The sequence below is a fragment of the Cynocephalus volans genome, chromosome 3, assembly GCF_027409185.1.
Source record: "Cynocephalus volans isolate mCynVol1 chromosome 3, mCynVol1.pri, whole genome shotgun sequence".
Classification (NCBI taxonomy): Eukaryota; Metazoa; Chordata; class Mammalia; order Dermoptera; family Cynocephalidae; genus Cynocephalus; species Cynocephalus volans.
The window spans coordinates 119,724,553-119,751,781 of record NC_084462.1 but is presented as its reverse complement, the minus strand read 5'-3'; the positions used below and the strand labels follow the sequence as shown (position 1 = coordinate 119,751,781).

General features: G+C 40.0%; 1 protein-coding gene across 2 annotated transcripts in view; it reads right to left on the bottom strand.

Moving 5' to 3' along the window:
- PRORP (protein only RNase P catalytic subunit) overlaps positions 1 to 26,851 on the bottom strand; it is a 124,996-nt gene extending 98,145 nt beyond the window's left edge. For both annotated transcript variants that reach the window (XM_063091233.1, XM_063091234.1), the window contains exons 1-3: positions 25,557 to 26,851; positions 23,686 to 23,733; positions 23,074 to 23,206 (exon numbers count right to left, since the gene is read on the bottom strand). In XM_063091233.1, coding sequence (XP_062947303.1) covers positions 23,074 to 23,206; positions 23,686 to 23,733; positions 25,557 to 26,539 — 1,164 coding nt within the window. In that variant the 5' untranslated portion in view covers positions 26,540 to 26,851. The remainder of the gene's footprint in view (positions 1 to 23,073; positions 23,207 to 23,685; positions 23,734 to 25,556) is intronic.
- Positions 26,852 to 27,229: the final 378 nt, after the last annotated feature.

Here is a 27,229-nt window from a genome sequence, read left to right as displayed (position 1 = left end):
CTACTTAATATAGCCTTATCATACCCTGCAAAATATCCTCTGCCCACTTTTCTCATTCTGAGGAATTTTACAGATTAAATCGTCAACCAAAAAGATAAGCATTTGTACACTATGAATCTGCAAAGGAACTACAGTATTTTAATTAATGTGGCAGAATGCAATTTGCCACTAGTGGTTTTTCAGTCTGCTTGCAAAGAATTACACAGTTAATTAAAGCAGTGGTCTCTTAAGAGAGATGCCTGCTTTTGACTCAGTCTGTTATCTGCTAATTCAAATTATCTGAGCAAATCTACTACCAACACAAATGCAGTGAACTAATTACAAAACAAAACAAACCTAGTGTTTAAATCAGCTGTGTAGGTAATTCAATCCATACACATTCCACTCTTCCAATTATAAGAGTCCAAAAGAAACGCCTGCACTCCTAAATGCAGGAAATCACATTTTACTTCACTCCAGCTGCTTCACAGTTGGGGAAAATGCAAAAACAAAGAGGAAATGGACCTGGAGATCTTATTAACTAAAAGTGGAAATCCCCTCACTCCACATCTCCCAATTAGCACTGTTGAGAACATTAAGCTCTGTTTCAAATTTCCTTTCATGGAAGGCCTAAACACACCAGAATTAATCCATAGTTGCCACCTGTGCTAAAAGCAGGGGTAGATGCACACTAGAAAATTCCAGATTGCCGCTTTATCTGTAGTTTTCACTACACAATGGATTAATGTGTACAGAATTTTTTTAAATTCCAGAACAAATGTTAATAAGCCTTTTGCAAAGCAAAAGCAATGCAATATAGTAGGAAACTTTCTAGAGTTGATTCTAGATCTAAATTAACTATTCAACTCTAAAGAAATTTCATCTCTCTTGTGCATTTCAAAAATGGAAAAAGAATATATGCAAATGACATCACAATTTTCAGTATTTTAAAATATCATTTGCTTAAAGGAGGGGACTTTCACTTTCTATTGTGACATTTATGAATGGTTTTCATCTTTTATAATGAATATATACTATGTCTATCTGAGGAAATATAACCACAGAGAAATGTCGCCTCTGCATGAAAATCACTGAAAGGGCTAGCCAGTTACTCAGTTGGTTAGAGCACAGCCTTCTAACACCAAGATCAAGGGTTTGGATCCCCTTACTGGCAGGCCACCAAAAAAAAAAAAAAAGAAAGAAAGAAAGAAAAGAAAGAAAATCAATGAGGATGCATTGTTTTATAATATCCCTCGTCATAACTTCTACCCTGAAAGCACATGTGTATTTCTTTAATGTTAGTTTTTTTAAAAAGATTTTTACAATGGAAATTTCAAACATACAAATGTAGACAGAATAATATAATAAAATCCCCATGAACCCATAAACTAACTTTATCAATTCATAACCAATCTTGTTTCATATGTAACCCTATCCATTCCATCCCCTATTTCCATTACTTTTGAAGCATATATCTCAGATATCACATCATTTCATCTGTAAATATTTCAGTGTTTAGCTCTGAAATGTAGAGTTTAACTTACTAGCATTATTACCCCTAAATAAAAATCAACAATAATTTCTTAATATCTCTAATAACTGGTATCCAGATTTCTTTGGTTAAGTGTGGAAATCAGGAATGAAGGGCCCAATATACTCCATATATTACAAATGGTTACTATATCTCAAATTGCTTTCAATCTATAGATTCTTGCTCCATCTCTTTTTTTTTACATACAACTGATTTATTGGAAGAAACTGGGTTGTCTTGTAGTTTCTCACAGACTGAATTTGGTCACTGTATCCTTGAAACGTAATTTAACATATTCCTCTGTCCCCTATCTTTCCTGTAAATTAGTAGTTAGCTCTAGATACTCGATCGGATTCCAGTTTGAAGGGGAGTGGGTAGGGAGGACAGGGAGAGGTTTGTTAATGGACACAAAATTACAGCTGGATAGGAAAAATAAGTTCTAGTGATATACAGTAGTGCTAGGCATTATAATTAACAATAATTTATTATATGTTCTCAAATGGCTAGAATAGAAGAGCTCAAATGTTCCTACCACAAAGTGATAAATTTTTGCAACAATGAATATGACATCCACCTTGATTTGACAATCACACATTGTGTACATGTATTGAAGTATAACTCTGTACCCCATAAATATGTACAATGTTTCAATTAAAAAATAAACTTCTTTATATTTCAAAAAATTAATTGAAAATAAATTAAAATTTTGAAAAAATAAAAAAGACTAAAGTTGGATATTTTGATGTACCAAATTCTTAACTCTTCTATTTCCTGTTTCTTAAAATTTGAGGGGAGAAAAAAACCACTGGCCAAACTTCAACCGATAGCTAAAAAGTAGTGCTGGTTAATAAAGAGGTGTCACGTGTTCTCCTCAAAACTTAACAACTTGGAATTTCTACTTTCAGATATTAAGGAAAGGTAGGGAGGTAGTCGAAAGGGCTTTACACCATCAAAACCTCAACAATGACTTGCTGCCCCCTTTCTTCCCCCGCAAACTGACACTGTGCTAGATATAGACTCTGCACTTTAATTCACGCAGATCACAACTTCCTCTTCTACTCTGCACTGTCTTCAGGGCTCCACCCTCATCTCTGCTCTCACTAGAAAAAGCTGACCTTATCTTACTTTTCTTAACTCTTTGAGGTCTAGGTTGCTTGGCAACAGAAAGTCTTAACATTGCAGAGCTGGAAAAGGCCTTAGAGATCATTTGGTACAATCTTCTCTGTTTAAATACCAGGAAACAGAGAACGAGAGTGCTGAGGTAATTTTTCCATGGTTATTTTAAATATATTTGTTAAATGAGTTCAAACTTGTAAAGTAGTCATAACAGTGACTACCTTATAGTAAGCCTTATATAAATGTTTGTTTTTTAAAAAAGCATAGTTAAGGACTGGCCTGTGGCTCACTTGGGAGAGTGTGGTGCTGATAACACCAAGGCCATAGGTTCGGATCCCTATATAGGGATGGCCAGTTAGTTCACTTGGGAGAGTGTGGTGCTGACAACACCAAGTCAAGGGTTAAGATCCCCTTACCAGTCATCTTTATATAGGGAAAAAATAAATAATAAATAAATTTTAAAAATTTAAAAAATAAAAGAAGCATAGTTAGCACTAAGAAACAGAATTAATATTTGAACAAGGGTCTCAAACTTAGAGCTCTAAGAATACAAACCATACCCCCTTCTGCCTTGCATTTTGGGGGAATGATGTTGTAAAGCTCTCACTGGGGAAAGTGTTGGAACCTGCTGACCAATTGTAGAGCTACACGACTACACCAGTTTTCACGCTCGGGCTCTTTTACTTGCTTGTAATCCTGCCAACTGGACCAACTGTCGTGCTAGGGCTGGGTCTGTAGCTCACAGACACCTCAAGCCCGTTCAGAGACTGAGTGACCAACCCTTCACATTCCAGGCTGAGTCCCCAGACCCCTCATACGCAGGTCTATGAGCTAGGTGACTAGCCAAAAGGTCCTTGGAGCCATAGGTTCAAGAGCATGGCTGCATGCGCAGATGCCTGAGGCACTAGACACCAGCCGGGCTGGCAGAGCTGCCCATGTGCACTAACTCCACCCACCCACAACCTGCTTACAAAGAATGAGCCATACCACCCCCAACTGCACCTAAGGCAAGAGGGCCTGATTATTCTATTTTCCCAACAATCCACCCCTTCAGGGCCCCTCACCCTACAATCTATGCGTTCAGAATCTTCCATGATGTTCCCTTAGCGAGGATAAATGATGCTTACATTTACGTATTACACATTCCATCCCAGTCCCAAAAGTCTTTAACTTGTTGCAGCACCAACTCAAAAGTCCAAAGTCTCATCTGAGACTAAAGGCAAAACTCCTTTCAGCCATGAATCTATAAAGAGTCAAAAACAAGTTTATCTACTTCTGAGATATAATGGGACAGACACTGGGTACACATTCCCATTCCAGAAGGGAGGAACAGAAAGGAAAAACAGGCCTCAAACAAATACAAAACCCAAACAGAGCAAACATTAAGCACACTGGGGCACATGGACCCCTAAAGCTTCAGGCAGCCTCGCTTCCACAGCTCTGCCAGGCTTAGCCCACTGAGCTGCCCTGGTACCTGTGGCTTTTCCAGGCTGGCACTGCACATTGCCAGCAGCCCCATGGTTCTGGGCTCCTGGTGGCAGCCATCCTGGCTCCACTAGACATTTCCTCAGTGGGGGTTCTCTGTGGGGGCTCTGAACCCACTTTTCTGCTCCACACTGCTCCACCCCTGCAGCAGGTCTCTGCCTGAGTCCCCTGGCTTTTTCATACATCTTCTGAAATCTAGGTGGAGGCTGCCACGCCTCTACTGCTCTCACATACTGCTGGCCTGCAAACTTAACACAACATGAACACCACCAAGGATTTTAGCTTTTGCTCTTCAGAGGTGCTAAGGCAGGACTGCTCCAGCCAGAGTGGCTGGGATGCAGGGAGCAGTTTGCTGAGGGCAGCAGTGTCCCAGGTCTGTCCTCCGGAGAAACTCAGTTCTCTGTGATGGGAGGGGTACTCTCCCAAACTCCTGAAAAGCCCTCGGGGCCTTTTCATTGTCTTGGCTATCAGCATCTAGCTGTCCTATCCCCAGCTCCTGAAGTACTCGAATCAGCTCAGCTTACACCAGCTATTCACTCACAGTCTCAGGCAGTTCTGCAGCATTTGCCCACAGTTTAAACAACTGCATTCACTCAGTCACTCTTTTCTCGGGTTTATATGGCACCCGTTAAGCCATTTGCTCTCTTGGGTTTATACAACACCCATCCAGCCATCTAGTTTAAGTGGCACCCTCCAAGCCATCTGCCTTTGGACAAATGCAACATGTGTTTACTATATCGTCTCTAGAGCATGTTACACCATCCACCCCTAGGTCCCATAGCTGCGGCAGCCAGGGGCTCTCCCTGTTTCTGCTGCTTTACTGTCTCCCCAAGTCAACCAGTTCAGCCTGGGTATACGGGACATAGGTTGTGAACTGGGTCACCTGTGGATCACCCACCAGTTGTCTGTCTGGTCCCACAGGCTGCTCATGTCTCAATTTCTCGTGCACAACAGGTTGTGCCTGGAGACACACAGTTTCCCCCAACTCACCACTGGGTTGGTCATCTTCCCTGGTGTGAGAAGCAGGAGTGGCCAGTCACTGCATGTCATCCTCCAGGATAATCATCCTTGCTTCCAACAACTCTGCTTTCTGCCCCAAATCTTGGTCAGTTTGCAGCATGGTGAGGAGGAACCAGGCTCCAGTCAGCAGAAAGGTGGCCACTGGGCACCACACGCTCAAGGATAGCCACATTTCCTCCCCTTTCCAAGGGATTTCGGCTTCTGTACCTTTTCAGAATCCTGCCAACCAACCCACTGTAAAGCTATCGTTGGGGCTAATGTCGGAATCCTGCCAACTTCACCAATTGTAGAGCTACATAACTATGCCAGTTGTTGTGCTTGGGCTCTTTTACATGTGCATAATCCTGCTGACTAGGCCAACTGTCATGCTAGGGCTGGGTATGGAGCTCACAGACCCCTCGAGCCTTTTCACAGACTGGGTCACAAAACCTTCACATGCCAGGCTGGGTCCCCAGACCCCTCACACACAGGTCTATGAACTAGGTAACCAGCCAAAAGGTCTTTGGAACCATAGGTTCGAGAGCATGGCCACACGCGCAGACACCTGAGGCATCAGATGCCAGCCGAGGTGTCAGCACCGCCCATGCGCACTAACTCCACCCACACACAACTTGCTTACAAAGAATGTGCCACACCACCCCCAACCATACCTAAGGCGAGAGGGCCTGATTATTATATTTTCCCAACAGATGTGTTCTACATATTTGTAAACATTCCAGATAAATGAGGCATGCTCCTTTAAACACCCAATTTTATTTCATTTTAATCTTTTAAAGTCAAGATAATCCACAATGGAAACTGTGGTCAGAAATACAGTGCATACTTTCCTTTGCCAAATGAAAAATACTGAACAATATCTTATTAAATTTTTAGTGACCCCATATTTTCATTATGAACATAGGGACATTTAGGAATAAAACTCAAATTTGGGAGCCAGACAGATTTGGGTTCCAATCTTAATTCTGCTGCTTACAAACCCTGCTTGGCGGAGTCTTCCAGTCAAGATGGCAGAATAGATGGTCCCCAGTGTCACTGTCTCCCACAAAACATCCAATTTATAACTATTAAAAAGCAACAACAGCCAAGCTGGAGCCGCTAGAACTGAGGGGAAGAGGAGGAGAGACCTATGGAGTGCATGAAAGCAGGAGAAGCCACGATGAGAGAAAGAAAAAACCGCTCAGACCGTTTCAAATCCTGGCCGCTTCCAGGCTGGAGCTGTTGAGCGCACAGAGCAGGAGCCAGTAAAAGCTGCGGCTGTGCCCTTTGGATGGAGTTGCTTGGAGGTGGCAGGGGAGAAGAGGGCCTTGGTGGCCCCCAGGCCAGCAAGACCACTAATAGGGTTCCTGTGGGCCCATATAAGAGCAAAAAGCCACAATAACTGAAAAAAAGAAGCCACTCAGAGGCCAGTGAGTCATCGCAAGGGACTGGCACACAGCCCACCCCATGGGAAGTGTTTGCAGCACGGGTGGTGGGGGAGACAGGCTCACTGGGAGAACACTGGGACACAGCAAGGACGGTTGATCTGCACCCCAATCAGTGTAGGAACACTCAGAGGAGACTGGTCAGTAATATAGAATTGCATGGGGTGCAGTTTGATGAAAAGACTCAGGCCCAGACAGAGTTTCCACAAAACCCAGGTGCACTAGATTTCACTAGACCTGGAAGTACCTATAAAGTCAACCATTAAAACCTGAGCTGCACAAAAAGCCTTCCCTAGGGAATCAGCAGCAAAGCAGCAATTTAGCTAAACCACACAGCTCAAGTTCTGGTCCCCACAGGAAGTACCCCCATTTTAGAAGTAAGCAAAGGACAACAAATTAGTTCCAGCACAGAGTTTAAGTGGTGGGAACAGCAAATAATCCAATACAGAACTGAAATAAAAAACAAAGTACCCGCAACCACAAAGTTTGATGTTAACTAGTAAAGGTCTCATTTCACCAAAGAACACCTATAACACCTAGAAGAACCCAAAGGTCCCTGGGCTACCAAGCCAGAAAGTTGAGAGGGCCAGGGGCCTCAGCAATGCCCCCCGAACACCTGCAACCAGTCCCAAGGGTGGAGGGCCTCAGACCTTGGCCACATCCCCCCGACACACACAGCCAGCCCAGTGCTGACCACTGAGCCACCACAGGAAGCGCCCCAGGCTCTCCTGAGCCGGGGCAGCAGGGGGCCTCGGGCCTCGGCCATGCCCCACTGACAGTCGCAGCCAGCCCAGTGGCAACCACTGAGCCCGCTGCAGGAAGTGTCCTGGGCTCTCCTGAATTGGGATGGTGGAGGACCTCAGCCACGCCCCCTTGACACCCACAGCCAGCCCAGTGACAGCCACTGAACTGCCACAGGAAATGCTCCAGGTTTTCCCAAGCCAGGGCAGTGGGGGGCCTCAGGCCTCAGCCACATCTCCCCAATACCGGCAACCAGCCCAGCAACAACCACCAAGCCACAGCAAGAAGGGCCCCAAGTTTCCGAGTTGGGGTGGTGGTGGGCAAGGGCTTTTTCCACACCCCCCTGACATCTGCACCCAGCCTGGCAATGACCAAGCCACTGTTGGAAGCCCTCCAGTCTCTGCTGTGGGAATGAGGAGGCTGCCACAGGCTTCAATCTTGCTCCTCCTCCTTCCATCTACTTCCATCGCATTTCCTTCCTCCTTTCCCCTCTCCCCCTTCCTCTCAACTGTTCCACAATAACATCCTAGAATGTAAAAAAATACTATTAATAAAATAAAAAAGCAATTCAAAAAAACAACAACAACAACACAAAACAAACCCTGCTTGGCAAGTCACTTAACCTCTCTCTGAGGTCTAGCAAAAAAGGGATGTTGTCTTCCTTGCAGGATTGCCACAAAGTAAGAATTCAGCAAATGGCAACTATTATTCATTTATTCAAGAAATTTGAGCATTTTTATGTCAAGCAGTGTTCTAAGTTATGAGGATACAGCAGTATTCAAAACAGACAAAAACTCCTACCCTCATGGATCTTCCATTCTAATACAGAGAAAAGATAAATAGAAAAAGCAAGAAATATATATAGTATGTCAGACAGTGATAAATGCAATGGAGAAAAATAAAGCAGGGACAGTGGATAATACAAAGTGCTAAGGTGGGCCGAGCCTGTGGCCACTCGGTAGAGTGCTGCGCTGGGAGCGCGGCGACGCTCCCGCCGCGGGTTCGGATCCTATATAGGAATGACCGGTGCACTCACTGGCTGAGTGCCGGTCACGAAAAAACGACAAAAAAAAAAAAAAAAAAAAAAGTGCTAAGGTGGGGGTGAGGCTGCACATGCAATTACACTTGTAAATAGGGTGGTCAAGAAAAAACATTCTAAGATGGTGATATTAAAGAAAAAACCTGAAGGAGGCAGATTAATAATCATGCAGATATCTGGAGGAAGAGAAAATAGTAAGTGCAAAGGTCCTGAGGCAAGAGTGTATCTGGTATGATCAAGAAGAATCAAGGAGGGCTGGCCGGTTAGAGCTTGGTATTAGGACACCAAGTTCAAGAGTTCGGATCCCTGTACCAGCCAACCATTTAAAAAAAAAAAGCAACAAGGATTCCAGTATGGCTGGAATGAAATAAGATCTGAGAGGCTAATGAAGGCCAGATTGTGAAAGGCCTCACAGGCCACTGTAAAGACTCTTGAGTTTCAGCCTGAGTGAGATGGAAAGCTATTAGAGAATTTTAAGCAGAGGAATCATATGATTTAAAAGGATCACTCTAGCTGATGTGTTGAAAACAGACTTGGGCATTGGGAAGCAGGGAAACTCGTTACAAGGCTATTGCAGTTGTCTAGCCTAGAGATGATGGCAGGCTGGATGCAAAAGTGAGAAGTGGTCAGATATACTTTGAGGGAAATCAGGATTTTCTGAAAGACTGGAGGTGGGGTATGAAGGAAAGAGGGAGTCAAGGATGATTCCGAATGTTTTGACCTGAATAACCAGACCAAGAACACTGTATTTACTGAGCCAAGAAAGACTATAGGAGGAACATGTGTAAAAAATATCAGGAGTTTGGTACCACCGAGATCAGAGGAGATCTTTGCCCTCATTCTCAACCTCTCAGCTGCTGCTCTCTCACATTGATAGTTTTCTTCCCCTCAAAAGTAAGATTAAATATCAGTATTATTGTTTCTAATCTGCTATCTTATTTACATTATTCTATTCTCTAGGAAGACCAAATGAATAAAGCTATAAAATCGATACATTTAGTCAACAGCTAAAGAAAAACTAAAACAGAAATCTGAGGTAGAATTTTTTAAGTAAGAAAAAACTACAAGTGCGGTCACTCTGCGTAGTGCCTCACTTCCAACACACTGTTTCTAAAAATTCTAAGATGATTACGTAGAAGTCACAATACTTTTCCCATAAATACAAATTCATGTTAAAAAAAAAAAAAAAAGGCTTGGTTTCCAAGCCAAACATAATGGGGCTGTAGCATAAGAGTAATTGTATCAACCTGAATCTGAGGGAGGAAAGATAACAGGGTGTACAAAAGACAATAGCTTCTTGTCCTTGGCCCAAGAAAAAAAGTCGAGTTTCTCCTTTGCACACTTCCATCTTATCAAACCTCCTAAAGGTGACTTTATCCCTCTGCCACCAGCACTCTATCCATACGAAACTTCCCACTCTAGGATTCCGCTCAGATCTGTCCCCCAAGGTGTTCCCCATGTGGAAAAATCACCAACCCAACTCTAAAACAGCAGCAACCAAACATCATTCCCAAACAGAATTCATTCCCTTGTACAGCTGAATTCAGCTAGGCTTTAGGAGGAAAGCACATTGCTTAAAACTAAATCTCATAAAAAAGACTGAAGCCAGTTGGTAGAATTTCAGTCAGTGTTACACAAGAGAAAATGAAGAATGAAGAAATAAGGGAAATATTTGACATTGGGAAGGCCACTGCTAGGAGTCAGTATGCTTCTCCTTTAAAGTTTTTAACCACCTTGTACTTCTGAATCCACTGATTTTTCTAGAAACTTCACATTTCTGGCCAGAATTCTTGCACCAACACATCTGGATGATCCAGAGATTACATGGCTGCTTTTCAGTTTTCAAATGTGGAATTGAGGAGGGAGGAAAAAGGAATAGCATTAGTGATTAATTCTTAAGTACGCATTGGGCAAAATATTGATAAGTTGAAGAGCTTAGGACTATTTATTCATTAATGGGCTTTTATAAATAGATACTTCAACATATATGGTTTAAAACTATATTTTGCAGATAAAATTCTTTCTCAGACCTCTTTTTTTTTTTTTTTTTTAACCACTAAGCATCCAAAGTTTGCCATTTACCACACAACATTTTTTTAAATCTGGGGGAAAACCCCATAACAAGATCTTCAAATCCAGAAGAGAGAAAGTAGAAAGTTCTGAAGTCTGTGATGAATAGTTCAGTTCATATCTTTCACGGTGTGCAGCTGCCACTCTCAAATCACTGTTGGGATTTCTGCCCTCCAAATTAGAACAAATCAAAGACCTACATCAGATCAGTTCTTATACTGACATTTCATTTGGACCACGTGTCCTGTCTTATATCTGCATTTACAGAAACACCAGAAGGCCTTCCCTCTGTCAATTAACTGAAGAGATATTATCAAGTAGAACAAATGGTTTGATTTAAACTTAACCCTAAAAACTCAATTAAATATACCATAGGTAATTTGCCTTCCTCCTTTTCTTTTTTGGAAAAGAGAAACACAAGTCATTAAAGCATTATTTTAAAAATTCTAAATCACAAGATTATGGGGGACTAGGATTGTGACTAAAGTTTCATTAAAAGTTCAAAATGAATGGACCATGGTGGGCTGTTACCCTTCTTTACAGCTATCCATTTGACTGAAATTTTTTTACAATTAATAAATATTATTTTTATGATCAGGAAAAAAACCACTTCCATTTTGGAAAATGAAATGATGATGAAATAAGTCCTAATAAGAACTAAAAAAGAAGAGAGGAAACTAATATAAGATATGCTGAGTAGTAAGACTGTTATCTTTATTTTAACTTCCTTTGTTAATGTTTGTGTAGTAAAATTGAGGGAAATAAATTCTACTTAAACTTTTAAAATAGAAAAAGAAAACTACATCTAAAGCAGAATATTTTCTAAAACCATCCCCAAGACCATTTTAAGGGATCCATAAGGTTAAAACTATTTTCATAATAATGCTAAGATGTTACATGCCTTTTTCACTCTCATTTGCTCACAAGCGTTCAGTTGAGTTTTAGTATAGTATCAAAGTAAAACAACCACAATTATCTGAAAGTGCCACTAAAATACTCTTGGCTTTTCCAACTACATATTTCCATGAGCCTCCATTTTATTCACATGCTTCAACCAAAACAACATCCCATAACAGATTAAATACGAAAGCAGATATAAAAATCCAGCTGTCGGGCGAGCCAGTGGCGCACTCAGGAGAGTGCGGAGCTGGGGGCGCGGCGACGCTCCCACCGCGGGTTCGGATCTTATATAGGAATGGCCGGTGCACTCACTGGCTGGGTGCCGGTCACGAAAAAGACAAAAAAAAAAAAAAAAAAAAAAATCCAGCTGTCAACCTTTTTCACCAATATGGTGCTGAAAGCAAAGAAGGAAACCCCTGTTCCTCCCCAATCCAAAGCTAAGGCTTTGAAGGCCAAAAAGGCAGTGTTGAAAGGTATGCACAGTCACCAAAAAAAAGATCTGCAGGTCACCCATGTATGGCAGCCCAAGACACTTTGGCTCTGAAGGCAACCCAAATACTCTCAAAAGAGTGCCTCCAAGAAAAACAAGATTCCCCTGCCCACTGAGTCGGCCTTGAAAAAGACAGAAGGCAAGCACATTTGTGATCACTGTGAATGTCAAGGTCAACAAGCACCATTTCAAATAGGTTGTGAAGAAGCCCCAGGACTGATGGAGAAAAGAAGGCCTATGTTCAACTGGCTCCTGACTACAATACTTTAGATGTTGCTAACAAAACTGAGATCACCAAAACTGAGTCCAGATGGCTAATTCTAAATGTAATTTTTGTGTGTGTGTGTGATCGGGAAGGGGATCGTAACCTGTGGTGTGGTGTCACCCGTGGTGTGGTGTCGCCCGCACCGCGCACCAGCCATCCCTATATAGGATCTGAACCTGCGGAGGGAGTGCCGCTGCGCACCCAGCGCCGCACTCTCCCGAGTGAGCCACAGGGTCGGCCCTAAATGTAATTTTTTTTTTTTTTTTTTTTGGTCTTTTTCATGACCGGTACTCAGCCAGTGAGTGCACCGGTCAGTCCTATATAGGATCCGAACCCGCGGCGGGAGCGTCGCTGCGCTCCCAGCGCCACACACTCCCGAGTGCGCCACGGGCTCGGCCCCTTAAATGTAATTTTTTTCATCATAAAAATAATCCATGTGTTTCCTAGTAAGCTATATAAAGAGACTTGCAAAAATGTAAGAGGATGCCACTCTTCTCACTAATATTGGTTTTTGTTTTGGACAATAGAATTATTTTCCCCAAAAAATATGCTATTTATGTTAACATGCAATAGTTTATATTATTTTAAATAAATCAATACATATATTTGCAAAGGTTCTCAGTTCAAATTTTTAATCAAGAAATTATCGATAACCCCACATAAAAGTAAAGCTCTCTGGAGTCCTCGATAATTTTTAAGAATGTAAAAAAAAAAGTTCTAAAGTATTTCTTATGGTATAAGAAATAATATAAATCTACAAACGAGTATTTTTTTAAGATAAGAGAAACAAAGAAAGCTACTTAAAAGTGCATTTATAATTTACAGGACAAATGATTAATATCTAGCATTTGCTTCAAAATAATCTGAAGGGCAATGGAGGAATGGGTGCAAGGATAAATAAGAGTGGCCATGAGTTAATTATTGAAGATGGGGGTCCATTATACAAGTCTCTCTGCTTTTGCATATGTTTGAAATTTCCGTAATAAAAAGATTAAAGAATTGAATTTTTATCTGAGCATTTGAATATGAAAAAAAAGACTGTAATTTAATGTTACTATTAAGAATGAAGGAAAATAAGAGGAAAATGAACCTAATTAATATTAAACTAACACTATCAATATAGCTACAAATTCACTTTTGATCTTCATTGATGCCTACTCAATTAGTTTCATGTAGTTAAATCAGTGAATACATATTATTTGGAGTTCTGCTTTGTTCACTTAAAATTCACATATATATATCTTTTGTCCTTGCCTATCACTTATATCTTTCAGTTTAATATTAAAAGAAGCTCACCAAATCCTTTAACCTGATTGACCTTGTCATGCCTAGAATAATTTTTATGTTACACCATTGCCATCTGCTGGCTGAGGTGTCGAAGTACAGTAAACAGATGTTTTAAAAGATTTACCTTGTATAACTGAGGTCTTCTCCCAAAATTATCCCACAAAGAAGCTGCTGCTGTACATCAAGGTTCTTCAGAATCACATTAAAAGCAGTTGTTCTTGACCCTGACTGCACTTTAATAGCTTTTGAAAATCCTAATGCCAAAAAAAAAAAAAAAAAAAAGAAAATCCTAATGCCTGGACCCTACCAAGCCAGAGCAATCAAATCAGAATCTCTATGTTATAAAAATGAAAGGCAACCATAGACAGATAAATATTTGCAAAACATATATCTTACATACCAGGCCAGTCAGCTCAATTGGTTAGAGCATGTTGCTGATAACACCAAGGTCCAAGGTTCAATCCCTGTACCAGCCAGCCACCCCACTGTACCCCCTAAAAATCATATATCTTACTTGGGTCTTGTATCTAGAATATATAAACAACTCGTACATCTCAATTAGAAAACCACCTAATTTTTAAGGTGGGCAAAAGATCTGAATAAACACTTCATCAAAGAAGATATATAGATAGCAATTAAGCACACAAAAAGATGCTCAAGATCCTTAGTCATTAGGAAAATGCAGATTAAAATCACAAGAAACCACTTTTGACCTATTAGAAAAACTAAAGGTAAAGAGACTAACCATATTAAGTGTTGGCCAGGATGTAGAGCTACTATAACCTTCATACACTGCTGGTGGGAATGTAATGGTACAAACCACTCTAAAAATAATTTGGCAGTTTCTTAAAAAACTACACACATAGGACCCAACCATTCCAGTCCTAGCTACCCAAGAGAAAAAAAGCTGTAGTAAGTTGAATAGTGTCCCCTCAAAATTCACGTCCACTACAAACCTCAGAATGTGACTTATTTAGTAAGAAGGTCTTTGCAGATGTAATTAGTTAAGATGAAGTCATACAGGGTTACAGTGGGCCATAAATCCAAGGACTGGTGTCCTTATAACAAGAAGAGATGCCACATAGAGATACACAGACAAAGAAGGCCATGTGCAGCCAGGCAGAGAATGGAGTGATACAGCTAAAAGCCAAGGAACACCAACAATTACCAGGAGCTGGGAGCTTCTGAAGCTAGGAAAAGGGAAGGAAGGTGTATTAGACCTGTTGCTTATGATAGAATACCTGAAACTGGGTAATTTACAAAGAAATGAAATTTACTTCTTACAGTTTGGAGGCTGGGAAGTCCAAGGTCCAGGGAACTCATCTGGTGTGGGCATTCTTCTGAGTGGGAACTCTACAGGGTCCTGTAGAGACCAGGGTTATCACATGGCAAGAATGGGCTGAGCAAGAGAGCTAACTTCTCACTCACTCTCTGTATAAAGGCATCATTACCAGGCTCATGGCCACCTATTAAAACATCAATGGATTGATCAATTCACAAGGGTATAGTTCTCACAATCTAATCAGCTCTGAAAGACCCCACTTTTCAATTACCATAATAGGATTTCACACCCTCTTAACACTGTTACAATGAAGATTAAGTTTCCAATAATGAACTTTTGGGGACATATTTAACCCATGGCAGAAGGATTCTTCCCTAGAGTTTTCAGGAGCATGGCCCTGCCAACACCTTGATTTTGGACTCCTAGCCTCATAGTATGTGAGAGAATAGATGTCTGTCGTTTTAGGCCACCCAGTTTGTGGTAATTTATTAAGGTATCCCTAGCAAACTAACACAAAAGTACAAAGTACAAAGTACAAAGATTTGTACAAAAATGTTCTTATCAGCTTTATTTGTAATAGCTCAGAACTGGAAATAACCCAAATGTCTATCAGCAAATGAATAAATTTACAAACTGTGGTATATCCATATTCGGATGGATAACCAGCAATAAAAATGAAAGAACAATTGAGACACAAATAATGAATGAAATCTCAAAATAATTATGCTGAATAAAAGAAGCCAGACCAAAAAAAAAAAAAAAAAGAGCATATACTGTATGATTCCATAGTGATTGCCTAAGGATGGCAGGGAATTAGGAGGAGTCATCACAAAGTGGCATAAGGAAACTTTTGGGGTGATAGATATATTATCTCGACTGTAGTGACAGTTCCACAGATGTATACATATGTCAAGAAATTTGTGGAAAAATGAGACTAAGAGATAATATGGATCCTTCCATGAACTTTTTGAGGACCCCTCGTACGTGCAGTTTATTGTATGCCAAATACATCTCAATAAAGCTGTATTTAAAAAATCAAAACCTCTAAGGGGTGGGATCCAGGTATCAGTGATCTTTAAATACTTACCAAGCTATTCTAACCAGCAGCCAGGGTTATGAATCACACTTCATTAAAGGATACCATCCCATTTACTTTGTTTTGAACAACATACTACTACTTGGGGAGAACATATAAGCCTAAAATAACCTTGATAATGCTCATTTTAGGTGCATATAGAGGTCAGCTAATAATTTTTTTCATTTTTTTTTTTTTAAAGATGGCCAGTAAGGGGATCTTAACCCTTGACTTGGTGTTGTCGGCACCATGCTCTCCCAAGTGAGCTAACTGGCCATCCCTATACAGGGATCCGAACCAGTGGCCTTGGTGTTATCAGCACCACACTCTCCCAAGTGAGCCATGGGCCAGCCTTAGCTAATAATTTTTTCCAAGAAAAAGAAATTCAATATGGATTTATACTTCATACACCCAAACTGTAAGCAAGCTTTAGAAAATAAAATTGAAGGCAGTTCCAGCTATTTGTCAAGTAGATGTTCATAATAGATTTAATACATATTTACACCTTTCTTGCGTTGCATTCCATTTAGCATAGCAGGTGTTATTTTCCTCACCCTTCTCAGCTTCTACCTATACATCACCCACATCCATCCTCACTTTCTTTTCTACAGTCTCAAATCTACACCCATCCTCACTTCCTATTCTACAGTCTTAAATGAGATTTCCCTCATTTTTAACTTCCCATTTGTGCTCTTTTGTCAACCCCTCCTACTTCGGAAACTTGCTCATCTGTAATCCTTTCTCTTCTACATATCCTGATTACTCAATATTTTCATCGCTACTGACACCTTTCCTTCATCCTATGAGCAGGCACAAGTCTCTCCATCTCCCCAAACCCTCCCTTTACTCTTACCATCCTTTAGTCACCATCAACCCATCTCTTTCTTACTGACATATCAACTTCTCAAAAGTAGAGCTTACACTTAATGTGTGTTCACTCAGTCGCTATAACCTGGCTGAATTTGGCCCCTAGTATACTACTAAAACTGCTCGTCCTAAGGTCATCAGTGACTTCTTAGTCACCAAACCCAACAGACCCTTTTCAGTCTTCATCTTACCAAATCCCTAGTACATTTGACTTCTCTTTTGGTGCCTGTGATGCTGCACTGCACATACTCTCTTTGTCTTGCTCTGACTGCTCTGTCTATGATATGGATTTCTCTCGCCTTCCTTCCTATGAGTATGCTAATCTCAGTCCACTAGTACTCTTAATCTTTTCCTGGATGAGCGCAGGCATTCTTAGGGTTTAATCTACTACTATTATGTTGATGGTCTCCCAAACCTCAGCATTAGCTCTCTCCTCTAAGCAGAACCCCAACTCTCGGATCTTCTGCTGGCATTAAAACCCAATATATCAGAAATTAAAGTATTATCTTCTCCTCATACTGGTTCCTAGTAGATAGCATTATTCCAGGGGGATGTAATAAAAGAAATAAGGGAGTGAGAGTTTGTGCATCCCGTCACCCAAGCCAAAAACCTGAACATCATCCTGTCCTTCTCCCCCATCACTGCAGTCAAATCAAACGCTGTTATTTTTATCTCATAAAATGTTCTCAAAGCTGAGCTGTTCCTTCTCTACCCTTATTCAGGACTTCATTTCCCTCATCATCCCACACCTGGGCCACCCAGCAGACTTCTGACATGACTCTAGTGACTAAGTCTTATCCCTCTCTACTCCTTCTTCCACCCAGCTACTAGAGAGGGCTCTCTAAAATATACATATCACATTCTTGCTTAAAACACTTTAATGGCTCCCCAGCACCTATGACAATGCTTCTTTAAAAAAAAAAAAAAAAAAGATGATCGGTAAGGGAACCTTTAACTTGGTGTTGTCAGCACCACGCTCTCCCAAGTGAGCTAACTGGCCATCCCTATATAGGGATCTGAACCTGTGGCCTTGGTGTTATCAGCACCACACTCTCCCAAGTGAGCCACGGGCGGGCCCTGACAATGATTCTTAATAGTAGCTGCTCATTATCCCACAGCATGCAACAGGAGAAGGAAGAGGCCCTCTCCTAGCTCCCACTGCTCCTTCAAACTCATTACTTCTCCACTCCCCATCTCAACTGAGGCTTATGATATTTATATATACCAGGGGTCAACAAATTTTTTCTGTAAAGGGCCAAATGGTAAATATTTTAGGCTTTGTGGGCCATATGGTCTCTTTTGTACCTACTCAACTCTGCATGACAAAAGCAGCCACAGACAATACATAAATGAATGAGTGTAGCTATGTTTTTACAAAACTTTACATATGAAAACAAGTGGTGGGCTGGATTTGGTCTGTGAGCCATAGTTTACTGACCTCTGATCTATATCATTCTATATCTCTCTTCTTCGTTATTACCTTGTATTGTGCCAGGTTACCTCCACATTTATCAAGAACTTGGCACTCACAGTCTTCATCACCAGCCTAAGTGGCAGAGCACAGTGCCTAGCACGTGGTAAGTATTCCATAAATGTGGCTGTAATTATTATTTTTAAAAACTGCCATATGAACAATCTCAATATCTCTCTATATGACCAACGAGCACTCTAGGCTCTCAGGTTCTTCATGTGCTCAACTCTCATATCATGGACTTTGTCTTCACTCTAGAGCACTCTGTCTCTGAAATCTAACTCTTAACACAATACCGACTGAAATCTCCTGACTGCCACTCTCTTTCTCTCTGTGATTGCTCTTCAACTTCAGTGAGCTTCCAGTCCACTTTTATCACTACTGTCTCCTAATCCGTGAGCTCCCACCCATCTTTACTTCCTTGTTATCAACCTTGATCTCATCGTCCATTACTTGAGCCACCCTGTCACCTACACCCTCAACTCCTATTTTTCCTTTTTTCCTCAACTATACCAGACTTGTAAAATCCCGTACCATCTCATCCATTTGCCTTTTCTGTTTCTTCACCTAGACGGCCTGGGACTGCTGAAAATGGCCCACCAGCCATTAGAAACTTATGCTCTCCAGCCCCATTTGGGGCTTTAGCACCACCCACCAATACTTTCCCCAATCATCTCACAAATAAGCCAAACTTCCAAGATTTCAAAACTGTCTTCAGGCTCCCTTAGGCTACCACACCTTTTCTTACCTTTAACTGACTAATTTGTCTCCTGATCTCCAGAGAAATTAGAAGTCTGAACAACTGCTCTAAATTATGTGCTCAACGTATACACTTAACTTATCCACTATCCTTAATTCCTTCCTTCCAGACTCAGGAAAAGACTTAGTTCTACTTCTATCACCAGAAGTGCTCTGAATCCATACCTGCCCCTTTTGCCTCACCACTCCTGCAAAACTAAACTCGGAATCAATCCAGCCACATGCCCTCACTGCACTCTAACCACGGATACATTTCTTATCCTGAGTTTTCCCATCTTCAAAATGATGATATCCTTGCAAGATTTTTGTGTAAGTTTAACAGGCCTAGAGGCACTTGACCTATGGTAATCATTAAGTAAATGGTAGCGATTATAAGTATTATGTTAATAGCATAAAGGTGAAAGGAAAATGACAGGAATTGGGACACAGGACTGGGGAGCTACAGGGGGAAAGGGGAAGGATACCAGGAAAGAGAAAATGAGAATATAATTTCCCTTGCCATAAATGTCCCAATACTCTGTTACTATATTCAGTTGCTTTGTGAATTGTGGTAATTAAATATATGACTACTGTCTGCTATTCTCACCACTGTCTGGAGCCTGGAATTAACATGACCCAAGAGGAAGATTTGCTCTGGGGTCTAAGTCTCTGTCAGCAGAGAAAAAATAGTGAATTTCTTTCTATTAATCTAGAATTAAAGTAATATTCATTAAAGGGAATTATAGCAATGTTTAGCCATTGAGAGTATTAAACAAAAGTATTCAATTAGGGACTCCATGACTGGGGCAAGGAGCACTTCAAGATGAGGGCCTGGGACATCCTGTTGTGCCAAAAAGCACAGAAGAGCTCAGAAACTGATGGGGTGGAAAACTGACGGGGAAATGTCAAAAAGAGACAAGAGCTGGCTTAAAGGGGCTCCCAATGGCCAAATTTGGGACAATTTGAGCATCAAAAAGAATAAAGATGATAATGAATTCTAGCACAGTGAATAAAAAAGTCCATAAAAAATTGTGTCTACGAGCCGGCCCTGTGGCTCACTCGGGTGAGTGTGGTGCTGATGGCGCCGAGGCCGCCAGTTCGGATCCTATATAGGGATGGCCAGTGCGCTCACTGGCTGAGCGTGGTGCGGACAACACTGAGCCAAGGGTTGCAATCCCCTTACTGGTCACAAACAAAAATAAATAAATAAATAAAATAACAACAAAAAAATTGTGTCCATATTGGTAATTAAAAAAAAAAGCAAGAGGGAAAAAGAGGAAAAAAGTGAAAACTTTTATGGAATATCATGCTAGCTTTTAAATGTAGAAGGAATGAAATAATTAGAAAATCACCACTTTGCAACCTCTGAAGGTAAAGATTATCTCTGTGATGCTAAAACCTCCGGATAAAAAGTTAATGGGTAACAGGATATCGGCATGGTCTTGAGGTATTACTCCACAGATTACATATTAATTGCAAAGGGGAAAATGTACCCTTACCATGGAGAGAGCTGGCAGTCACCCTCTTAATCAAGTGATCAAACTTAGCATCAGCAATAGTGAGAACAACCTGCTATCATGTGCCTGCTGCAATGCAATAAGAAGCACATGTCATCAACCATGCACGATACCCCAAAGCATTTAAACCAAATTAATTAAGAGAAAACAGACAATTAGACAGTCCAAAGTTTTGCTACCCAAAATGTGATCCAAAGACCAGAATCACATCACCTGGGAGCTTGTTTGAAAATACAGAATCTCAGGACACACTCCAGACAACTAAATCAGAATTTGCATTTTAACAAGACAGTATGTGATTCATAGGTACAAAATTTGAGAAGCCCTGTACAAGACTAACCACCCAGACTTTTCAAAATAGTCAATGTTATAAAAACAAAACAAAACAAAGGGCAAGGGAGACTGTTCTGGACGTAGTGAGACATAACAATCAAAAGCAATAACTGAACCTGACTGAATCCTGGGTTGGGGGGTGTGGGGTAGGGGTTGGGGTTATAAAATACATTTTGGAGAGACAAGTGGGAAAATCTGAATATCTAATTTTTTAGGTAACACTGAATTAATGTTAGTTTTTTTAAAATGTGAGAATGGTATATAGTTACATAGAATCTTCTTTTTTTTTTTTTTTTTTTTAATTTAAATTTTATTTTGTCGATATGCATTGTAGCTGATTAATGCTCCCCATCACCAAAAGAATCTTCTTATTCTTGTAAGATGCCTATCAAAATTTTTAAGGTAATGTGTCATCACGTCTACAACTTATTTTTAATTGTTCATAAAACACACACATATATATAGAAAGCAGATGTATCACAACATTAACAGTTACTCTAGATGAAGAGTATGTAGGTGTCTATTCTGCTATTTTTTCTGTAGGTCAAAATTTTGTCAAATAAAAAGATGGCCCTGTTGGCCAGCCACAGAAAAAAATGGGAAGGTGTAAAGAATTTTTTAAAATTTTTTAGATTTAATTTTTTATTGTGGTAAAATATATTTAACATAAAGAATGACATTTTAAGCATTTTTAAAAATACAATTGCACAGAACTAATTACATTCACAATGCTGTGTGTGTGACCACCACCTCTATCTACTTCTAAAGCTTTTTTGTCATCTTAAACATAAACTCTGCACCCATTCAGCAATTATTTCTCATTATTCCTTCTCCCCAGTTTCTGGTAACTTGTTATCTACTTCTGTTTCTAAAATTTCTTTCTTTGTAATTTATTTTTTCTTAATTGATCCATGATAATTATATATATTTATGGAGTACAATGTGATATTTGGGTACATTTATACAGTGTGCAGTGATATCAGGGTATTTAGCATATCCATCACCTCAAACATTTGTCACTTCTTTGTGTTAGGAACATTCGAAATTCTCTCAATTAGCAAGTTATACAGTAATTTGTTGTTGACTGCAGTCTCCCTATATTGTTATAGAATACTAGATCTTATTCGGGAAGAATTTTCAATTAGCCCACAACAAAAATGATAAGTATTTGGTAGCAAACAGCATGATTTACACAACCATGTGTTTCTCTTAACACTTAGTTAATAAGATACACATAAGTGTTCAATAGATGTTTGTTGAGAGAAAGGGAATTTATTTAATTCATACTTTAAGTGGCAGAAACTCCTATGGTATTAAGAGCTGCCATAACCAGTCAGCTGTCAAGCATACATGGAACTACATACGGATTGCTACTGTAAGAGAGGAAGTAGAGTGTAATGGCAAAGGTTTTGAGGTCAGTCAGACCTAGATTTTGTTGGTGAGGTGTCCCTGGGCAGATTTAATCTTCCAAAGTCTCAATCACTCTATCTGTAGAATAAAAATAAAATAGTACCTTACAGGGTGGTTGTTGTAAGGATTGAGACATAATCTAATGAATGTAAAGTACTTAGCATTACTTAACAAATGTTAAGTGTCACTTTATCAATAAAGTTAGCTAAAAGGTATTCTATAAAATGGAGATACTGTTTTTATGGACCATATTTTGACTTATTCTGAGGATTAAATATCTTTATATGATCACGGGACATTTTCTGAAAATTATAAGTGAAGGTAAGATAGCAAAACAATTTTCACTTCTCATTTTTATTTGGTACCTTGAAGAAAAAGGATTCAGGATTCAGTGAGACGATGGGCAGCTTTTCCCCAAGGATGACCAACAGAAAAGCATACTACCTCTTCGATTTAATCTTAGTAAACCAGCATGAAGTACTGAAGATTAGCAAAATAAAGCTATTATAAATGACTTAGAGAATTAAATTTGATACTAAGAAAATGTGTAAATAATTTTGTCAAGTTACCCTAAACTCTCTTGACCAGAAAAGTGGTGAGAAACTACTATGTTTTCACGGCGGCTTACTTAACACAGTTTCCTGGAAGCACTCAGAGAAAGAATAAGCATCTTCTTTTTAGTTTAAGTGCACTTATTATGCCCAGATGTAATAGGACTGACTCTAATAGATGATAGTCTAACCCAATTATTCTATGAAATTCTAAAACAATCTCTCTGAAAGGTTGGCAACCCTGGCTGACAGGCCAAACCTAGCCTACTGTTTGTTCTCATGAATAAAGTTTTACTGAAACACAACCACACCCATTCATTTATATTGTCTAGGGCTGTTTTAACTACAACAGCAGAAGTGAAAAGTTGCAACAGAGTATGGCCCACCAAGCCTAAAATATTTACTATCTAGCCTTTTGCAGAAAGAATGCTGACCCCTGTTCTAGACAAGCGATCCAAGAAGGCAATAAAACCTGTTAGACTCACCTGAGGTGTAGTCTTTTTGTATTGGTCACCTCCATCTATCACATCCTTCATGATTTTTCCCTTGAGAAATTCATACTCTTCTGGGCTGAGGTGAATAGGCTCTATGGTTCTTCCACAGCCCAAACACTGACCACTGTAATTATGATTGTTTATGTTAAATAATGTCCTAGAAAAGAACTTTCTCTAAAATGAACAATCCCAGGACAGGGGAAAATTGAAAGGTAATAAAAAAGAACATTAAAACCTTTGTGACTATCACATACATCTGATTTTTTATAAATATGAAAATATCACACATTAGTATGCCAGAAAAGCCAAAAGAGTAGACTGCTGGGCACCCACATGAAATTTTTAAAGTAATTCCAACTGGGTCCTGAATCTCTAAGGCAAAACATTTCTAAGGCTTCACACAGGCTTACAGCACCTATGGGAAAAACATTTTGAGCACTGTGAAGTCTTCATATGCAAAATATGGCTTTTTTTCTCATGTACTCTAAATACAAACTCTTAATTATCCTATCCCTAAGGTGTTCTTAAATATTTTTTTAATCAACAGCAACAAAATCTACTAAACCTGCATCAGATAAGTTAGAAATAAATATTGGCCTTTACCTTTTTTGAATTGTGGTAAATTGTCCTTTCCATTGTTTTCCAGGAACACTACAAAAAAGATTGCAAAACAAAATCATCGAAGGGTAGATTCCTACTGAGCCAAAAGATATTTACTGTATTTAGAAACTCTGTAAGCAAGAGCTCTGAAAAGTTTAGGATACTTCTCTAGAATGGTTTAATTAAGAGTAGTAGCGGGCCGACCCGTGGCTCACTTGGGAGAGTGTGGTGCTGATAACATCAAGGCCACGGGTTCGGATCCCATATAGGGATGACCAGTTAGCTCAATGGGTTGAGCACGGTGCTGACAACATCAAGTCAAGGGTTAAGATCCCCATACCCGTCATCTTTAAAAAAAAAAAAAAAAAAAGTAGTAGCTACACTGTGATGGGGATAAGGAGCAGATGCCTACTCTGGATCCCCTTCTTCCCTTCAGATCTCCTCCTGCAGTCTGATCCTCATCTTCTTCAAGTCTAAATCTACCTTCACTGCAGCTGTACAGAAAGCAGCTGACATTAGTAGTCTAAGCTCTAAACCAAACTCAACTCTAATCTTGTCCATAAAGCTGCCAGAGATTGCTCCTGCTCATAGTAGTTTATCTCTTCTTTTATACTATCATTTTATATTCCACTGTATTCAACTGTATCAACAGGTATCATATTCCCAATTAGGTGGAGAATGTCATCACAACAGATCTTACATCACACAACAGTGCCTAGCCTAACTGAAGGCATTAAAAAACTATTTATTGATTTATTTGTTCAATCAACTTATCCTTTCCTCTTCTTACATACACATGTATTAACATCAGTTCCTAGTGATCATATTGCTTTCTCTCTTTTCCCAGTTCTTAATTCAGGACCTCATCATCTCGCACCCAAACCTAAAGTTGCATCCAAACAAATCTTGCTGTTAATCCCTTTCCAATCTACCCTTCTCATTGTTTTAGCAATTATCTTTCTAAAACTCCACTCCAAAACCAGCATTCTTGACAACAGAATAAAATCCAAACTCCTAAGCATTCAAAGATTTTCACAACCTGGCTCCTCCTCCATTGATACTCAATACGTTAAAGATCATTAAGCATAATTGCTACTTCAAAACTTTGTAAACACGATATATAATTTAAAACGCAAGAGAAAAACAGAGGGAAGGAATGAATTTTTAGGAAAGAGCCTGAAGCAAATTAATGGTGAAGAAATAAGAGAGTAAAAGACTGCAGCAATAAACAGGTATGTAGCCAGTAACATGAATAAAAGCAAAGGGAAAGCAAAGGAGAGAGCTTTGGGGTGAGAGCAGCCAAATGATGGAAAGATCTAAAACAAACTGGAAGGATGAAGATTTTGTATTTTAGCGTTTGCATATCAGGTTTAATCAGGATCCTCCTGTCTGCTCTAACTACTCAAGTTGACGAAATGTAGAGATTAGACAATAAATATAAGCACATTATCCCAATCACTAGATTTCAGAGGAACTTCTGAAAATACTAATATGGCCCAAGAACAACTTCAGTCAAATACTATATCCCTTCCCTACTATAAACTCTTGCCACCAGTACTGTTCATAAGTATACACATCATATCTGATTCCTCAAAAACCAAAATAAATGATCCTTCTAAAAAGAAAAAAATGCATAAAAACTGCAAGTGCTCTATAATTTTCTTTTTATGTGATGGATGGATATTAGCACAGACTGTTTATGCTAATACTTTTCTTAAAGAGAGAAAATTTTGTCTTGAAGGGGAAACAAATCTTACTAAGAGATGGAAAAAAAGTATAATCTGAACGAAATGATTCTCAGCAACCAACTATCAAAAAAAGAGGGGCTACTTTTAGATACAGTTATAAAACTAGAAACATATATATAAAATTACCTTTCAAACCATGTTTTTATACTACAAGCAAATGACTCTCCAGGATATAGTTGATTATTTCTTAGATACAAAAGAATGTCTAGCAGTTTGTTTGAATAGTGATCATCCTTTACGTCTTTTCCAAAATCAAAGAAGGCTTTTAAAGTTTCCAGCAGAGGAATAAGATCATGACCTAGCAATTCCTGATACAAATGCCACGCTGTGTTTACATCTTGATGAAGGAGAGCTCCCTGGATACAGTCATTATAGTTCTTTTTCGAAGGGGTTATGACTTTTTTGATGTCCTCCAACAGCAGCAAGGACTCTCTCCATCTGTCTGAATGACTTAATCCCCGGATGAGAAGACTGTAACCTCCAGATTCCAAACTCTTATATCTGGCTTTCATAATTTCATAGACGTCAATAACTTCTGATGTTTGCTTATGGAAGACACAGAGATATAAATACTTGACCAGTAAATCATAGCCTACAATACCATTGTTTTTTGCTGCTACCCATGCCAGCAGAGATTTAGCCACATCTACAGAGCTATGGCAGTGAGCCATCTGTGAACTGATCCAATTTTCAAAACTGGTCTTTCCTTTGAACTCTTCTTTAAGTTTATCCCACTCCTCTGAATTCAAAGGTTTTGTTGGGACTTGAATAGCGTTCCTCACAGGTGGCAAGGCATGATCTTTACTCTGAGGATTCATCTGAGATCTCTTCTTAGCTGCTCCCGCTGCAAAAAGGTGAGGAAAATCAGAAGAAACTTGCTTATTACTGCCCTCATCTTTCCTGAGATATCTGGCCTTGGTAATCAGCAGATTCCTTGATTTGGTATCTTGTGGACACATTGTTTTAAGAGAAAACCACCTCTGTTGGTTCCTGATGCCACAGTAGACTCTGAGAGAGAGATAAGAAGAGTGCCCTGGGCTTAGCTCAAGGCATGGGTTGCTCTTCCAAAACTTAGGAAGTCTTCGAATACCAGATAAACATAAACTCATTTTGCAGGGAGATCAGCACCAGACAATGAGAACGATGTTCCAAAAAAACCTCTACTTCTACAGCAAAACTAAGGGATTGGGAGTCAGGGGAAAAGGGTCGTAGCGCAACTTTTTAAAAGGAGATTTTCCGTTTCCCCCTCACAGACAAATCAAGTTTCCGCTTTGGGGTCTACTTAATAGCCTCCTCTCTACTAAACAACCATCCAGGGATAATCAACATCGGTCGCAAGGCCCAAACCAGGGGACGGAGTAAGAATCCTCCAGTGCCTGTTATATTCCAGTCTGCGAATACCTGAGGGAAAAAGCACAAAGAGGAACGCCCAGTTCGACTCACGTGGATCACAACTGTCCTGAAAAGGCGCAGGATCCCATGGGAGCCTTGCTTTAAAAGGAGCGTAAAGGCAAAACCGCGACCGGGAGCCCCAACCTCAGTCTCCCTCCCCTCCACACCCGCCGCCCCCGCCAGCAGCAACGCAGCGGCGAAAGCCGAAGTCTAGAGGCCTGCTTAACAACTCTTCTCCCAGGCCGCGAAATTTCTCAGATGGAGGGATGGAAAAAGGGGAGGTGGGGGTCAGACCAGCCGACAACTCAAGGAAGAGAGGTCCAGGAAGGGCACGGTGCACTCATCACCCACAAAAGAAGTTCACTTCATTCAACAACTTACCACAAACCTTACGCTTAACGCAACGA